This window comes from Sinocyclocheilus anshuiensis, unplaced genomic scaffold, assembly GCF_001515605.1.
Source record: "Sinocyclocheilus anshuiensis isolate Anshui unplaced genomic scaffold, SAMN03320099.WGS_v1.1 scaffold28, whole genome shotgun sequence".
Taxonomy (NCBI): Eukaryota; Metazoa; Chordata; class Actinopteri; order Cypriniformes; family Cyprinidae; genus Sinocyclocheilus; species Sinocyclocheilus anshuiensis.
Window position 1 is genome coordinate 238058 of NW_015555724.1, and position 5467 is coordinate 243524.

The 5467-nt window shown below is 36.7% G+C and overlaps 2 protein-coding genes across 2 annotated transcripts in view; one reads left to right on the forward strand and one right to left on the reverse strand.

Moving 5' to 3' along the window:
* The window catches only part of LOC107672583 (semaphorin-3ab-like), a 39322-nt gene that overhangs the window by 13706 nt on the left and 20149 nt on the right, over window positions 1-5467 (forward strand). Inside the window, exon 3 of the mRNA XM_016465834.1 lies at window positions 344-406. Coding sequence (XP_016321320.1) covers window positions 344-406 — 63 coding nt within the window. The remainder of the gene's footprint in view (window positions 1-343; window positions 407-5467) is intronic.
* On the reverse strand, window positions 2026-3410 carry LOC107672588 (urocanate hydratase-like). The gene is made up of 5 exons (XM_016465840.1): window positions 2972-3410; window positions 2777-2870; window positions 2541-2600; window positions 2307-2435; window positions 2026-2220 (listed from the first exon to the last, which is right to left on the reverse strand). Exons 1-5 carry the CDS (start codon window positions 3001-3003, stop codon window positions 2155-2157), a joined length of 381 nt encoding a protein of 126 aa, XP_016321326.1. The 5' UTR covers window positions 3004-3410; the 3' UTR covers window positions 2026-2154.

The window sequence follows — 5467 nt, forward strand, 5'->3', positions numbered from 1 at the left end:
AATTTCAGGTGTCCGGTCACTTTTGACCACGAAGACCATGAGTGTGACTCCCAAATGAGGAGCGCACAAGGGTTAAAATATTCACATTTTGTTGCTTTGCAGTCCTGCTAAACTTGTTGCTATGATACATTTTAGAGTGTGAACTGCTGCTGTTTGTAGTTTTAACCCATATTTAGTGAAAAAAGTATATACTATTAATATAATAATATTTACGTGCTTAAAACAAGTAAAACAAGTAAGTGGGTCTATAAGGGTTAATAGACAACAAGAAGCTTCCAACAAAATATTTCCAGTGTTCCCAGTGTTCTAACTTTCTCTCTATCTCTCTCTCTCTGACCGGTAGATATCCTGGCCTCCTTCACCTTCTCGGCGAGATGAATGCAAGTGGGCTGGGAAGGACGTCCAGGTAAGTGCTTCTCTTTCACTTTGTATTTTTTTCCATCCTCTCTCTTCTGTCCTCTCCACAACCCTGAGATCTGTCGGATAGACCTCACTGATGCAGTGAACTGCTTGTTTGTCTGCACTGTTCCACTTCTCTCTGCTTCATCTCTCTTATGTCTCGCTTTGTAGTACATGTATGCATGATATAACTCATAATTAGATCAGCAAAATGAAACTACATAAATGATTACACAAAAATCTGTAACTGTGAAGAGAGCGATGATCAGATCTAATATTTTACTAAATATATATTGGTAATATACTTTGGTAATAATAAGAAATGTTATTTGAGCAGCACAATAACATTAATTCATGAAGGATCATGCGACTTTGAAGACTGGCGTAATGATGCAGAAAATTCAGCTTTGCATCACAAAAATAAATTACATTTTAAAATTCTTTCAAATAGAAAACAGTTCTTTTAAATTGTAATAATATTTCACAATATTTTACTTTATTTTTAATCAAATAAATGCAACCTTGGTGAGCATATGAGAGTTTGTTCAAAAACATTAAAAAATCTGACCCCAAACTTTTGAGCAGAAGTGTGTGTTTACATAGTACCTCAGCGTTTAAAAGAGCAATACAATATTTTTTTTCCCATTATATACTGTATGTCTTTTATTGAAAGTAAATGTAATATTTGAGATGGATCCAAAATCAAGAAACGATTGGTTTGCTTTTGACAAGAACCGCTCATTCTGTGAAGGTAAAGCTGAGCTTGTCTGTCATCTGTCTTTTGCTTTCACAAACAAAGTTGAAGGTTTCTCTCAGAAAATCAGTTCAGCAGATGTCAGTGGAAGAATGAATAAAAACCAAATCACTGAATTGTGGGACAACGGTGTATAAACACTTTCCAGGCTGGGCTGCCATTTGCTCTCATAAATTCCATCGCAGATCCTGCCCGAGGCGCTGCCTTGAACATATAGAGCCATAGAAAGCGGCCCTCGGCGCTGTTAGCATCATAAAGAAACTGTAAGGTTGGTTGGGTTTCAATGGTACTTATTTGAATTGCAATAACATGCAGTTTGATGTAAACATGGTTTCGATGAATGGCGGGGTGCTCACTGAAAGATGGCTTTTATGTGAAGAGAGTGGTGCTGGTCAAAAGAGACAGATTGACTGAGGCTTGTTCTGTTCAAAGAGAGGTTGGCTCAAGCTTGTTTGAAGTAAGTGGGACTACGTCAATTTAGGGCCCTTTTGAGGGCCAGTGAAGGTAGAAAACGGCTGGTCCTGTTGAAGGATCTCAGCCGCAATTTGTAAGAAACAAAAAGAGAGTGAGATAGGTGCTATTCTGCCTTCAAAAATAGGATTTCAAAGGCCTAGTCTCTATTTTAATCTGAAATACAGCATTAATTAAAAAATAGGGTTAGGGTTAGGGTTAGAAAATCATTTTGTACTGTTTTCAATGGGAAAAATTGATCATCATTATTGCATACATATTAATTAGTACCATAAAATTCTCTCAAAATACAAAATAAAAAACAAAAAATATTATTGAACAAAAATATATTAGATTGATTTTACTGAAGAAAAAGTGAAATTTCAGGTGTCCGGTCACTTTTGACCACGAAGACCATGAGTGTGACTCCCAAATGAGGAGCGCACAAGGGTTAAAAAAAAATCTCACCAACCTCAAACTGGTAAACTAGAATAGTAGTGTACATATGCATATTTTCTAAAAGAGACTAGGTAATAGGTATTGGTGAAATCTCACATTGTAATGCCCATAGCAAACATCTTCTCATATTCCTCTCTGGAAGAATAGTTTGGAATGACCTGAAACAAAACAAGAAGATAAAGAGATGCACCCTTATGGGTAAAAATAACCCATGCTCATGCATAAAGGCCTGTGTGTATCTTACCATGCCGTTTGTGATTACACAGCGTGGAGAAGAAGGGAGGCTGGGAAAAAGACCCAATGGATGACCACTGTACATCACAAGGGTCTGCTCTTCAGTCATGGTGCTCAGATAGTGAAATACCAACCAGAACTATGTATACAAACACACACATAAACACAGTATATACGTAGAAAAAGGTGTATTATAGGTGTATAAAATATAACATTACAGATACATAAATCTGTACAAATCTACCTGCGCCCAGTTGCTGAACACCTGTCCGTTTCCTCCATATGTGACAAGCTCTTGTGGGAACTGCGAGCAGACAAGCATTAAAATGAGAGCGTATTTTAGAGATACAGTACTTACACCATAAAATATGATCTTCAAGAAGGAAAAGGAAGATCTATAGGTCTAAAAGAAGAGGCCCCCTTGCTGAATGAACCTCCCAGCCATTTCTGGATTATTACATATCACATGTGAAAATGTACCTGTGCTACAGCAGGATCCAGGTTGTTCATTATCATAAGCATGATGGAAGCAGCTTGTCTTGTTCTGCATGGGTACTGATCAATAGGATAGGCTCTATAACACACACATACAGTCACAGATACGGTGTGAAATGCTATGGTCAAGACATGGTATATTAATACAGTTGTCCCTGTATGCTGTGCAATTGCTTATACCTCATACGTAGTGTAGGACAGAAGCGGTACATGTAAATGTGTCCATACTGTCTGAGCTCCTGCGCAAACTCTGTAGCCAGAGTCGCATGCAGATTTGGAGGAAAGTATCTCAAAGCGTTCCTCAAAGCCAGCTAGAGAGACAGAGAAACAGACTATGACAGAGGAGAGTTCAGTAGAGTTTAACTGAAGGGACAGACTGAGTGATCATGATGCAATCAAGTTACAAAATGTTTTGGTCTCTGTCCCTCATCCCCCATTTCACTGAGCATTCGTTCCTTTCTCTCTTACAAAACTCAGACTCTTATCTTCTCTAATGATTGACAGGGCTCACAGTGTGGAAAGATTTGGAAGATTTTGTATTTTTAACCACTGCTGATCACCGCGTAGAATTTAAACCTCCTAATTCATTTAAAAATCTACAGTTCAAAAGTTTGGGCTCAGTAAGGTTGACCATGAGTGCGACTCCCAAATGAGGAGCGCACAAGGGTTAAAATATTCACATTTTGTTGCTTTGCAGTCCTGCTAAACTTGTTGCTATGATACATTTTAGAGTGTGAACTGCTGCTGTTTGTAGTTTTAACCCATATTTAGTGAAAAAAGTATATACTATTAATATAATAATATTTACGTGCTTAAAACAAGTAGGTTGCTACAGTGGGTCTATAAGGGTTAATAGACAACAAGAAGCTTCCAACAAAATATTTCCAGTGTTCTTTCGCCTTTAACTTTCTCTCTATCTCTCTCTCTCTGACCGGTAGATATCCTGGCCTCCTTCACCTTCTCGACGAGATGAATGCAAGTGGGCTGGGAAGGACGTCCAGGTAAGTGCTTCTCTTTCGCTTTGAATTTTTTTTTTTCCCATCCTCTCTCTTCTGTCCTCTCCACAACCCTGAGATCTGTCGGATAGTTCTCACTGATGCAGTGAACTGCTTGTTTGTCTGCACTGTTTTACTTCTCTCTGCTTCATCTCTCATGTCTCACTTTGTAGTACACGTATGCGTGATATAACTTTATGATTAGCAAGATCAGCAAGATGAAACTATATAAATGATTACACAAAAATCTGTAGCTGTGAACAGAGTGATTATCTGAGCTAATGTTTTAATGAATTTTCAACACTGATAATAATAATAGACGTTTCTCGAGCAGCGAATCAGCACACTAGAATGATTTCTGAAGTAATGATGCTGAAAATTCAGCTTTGCATCACAGAAATAAATTGCATTGTAAAATGATTTAAAATAGAAAACAGTTATTTTAAATTGTAATAATATTTCACAATATTAGTATTTTTTGTTGTAATTTTAATCAAATAAATGCAGCCTTGGAAAGCATGAGACTGTTTTAAAACAGTAAAAAAAAATCTTACTGACCCCAAATTTTTGAGCAGCAGTGAATGTTTTCATAGTATGTCAGCTTTCGAAAGAGCAATAAAAAAATATATTTTTTCCATTTTATATGTCTTTTATTGAAAGTAAATATAATATTTGAGATGGTTCCAAAAACAAGACACGATTGGTTTGCTTTGGACAAGAACTGCTCGTTCTGAGAAGGTAAAGCTGAGCTTGTCTGTCATTCGTCTTTTGATTTCACAAACAAAGTTGAAGGTTTCTCCCACAAGATCAGCTCAGCAGATGTCAATAGAAGAATGAATAAAAACCAAATCACTGAATTGTGGGACAACGGTGTGTAAACACTTTCCAGACTAGGCTGCCATTTGCTCTCATAAATTCCATCACAGATCCTGCCCGAGGCGCTGCCTTGAACATATAAAGCCATAGAAAGCGGCCCTCGGCGATGTTAGCATCATAAAGAAACTATAAGGTTGGTTGGGTCTCAAAGGCTCTTATTTGAATGGCAATAACATGCATTGTGTGAGATTTTGATGCAAACATGTTCCTGATGAATGACAGGGTGCTCACTGAAAGATGGCTTTTATGTGAAGAGAGGGGTGCGGGTGAAAAGAGACAGATTGACTGAGGCTTGTTCTGCTCAAAGAGAGCTTGACTCAAGCTTGTTTGAAGTAAGTGGGACAATGTCAATCTAGGGCACTTTTCAGGGCCAATGAAGGAAGAAAACGGCTGGTCCTGTTGAAGGATCTCAGCCACAATTTGTAAGAAACAAAAAGAGAGTGAGATGAATGCTTATGAAGCGCAGGTCTTCACAAAAACAGCCACTTGTGTTGGTGGCAGTGATGCATGTTAGGTCAAATTAGACAAGTGTTTAAATGCATCTGTTGACTTTGACATTAACATAAAAATAACATTTATTTTGTAAAAAAATATATTTTTTTATTTTTTATTTTATTTTTTTAACATTTAATTTTATTTGTTATTACATTTTAATTTAATTTAGTTTAGTTTAATTATTTTTATTTCATCCACAATTGTAATTTGTAAGTGTTTTAAATGCATTTGTAGACTTTGAAATAACTAACTTTAGCATAAAATATTGACATTTAATTGAATTTAATTGAATTGAATTTATTTTATTTTA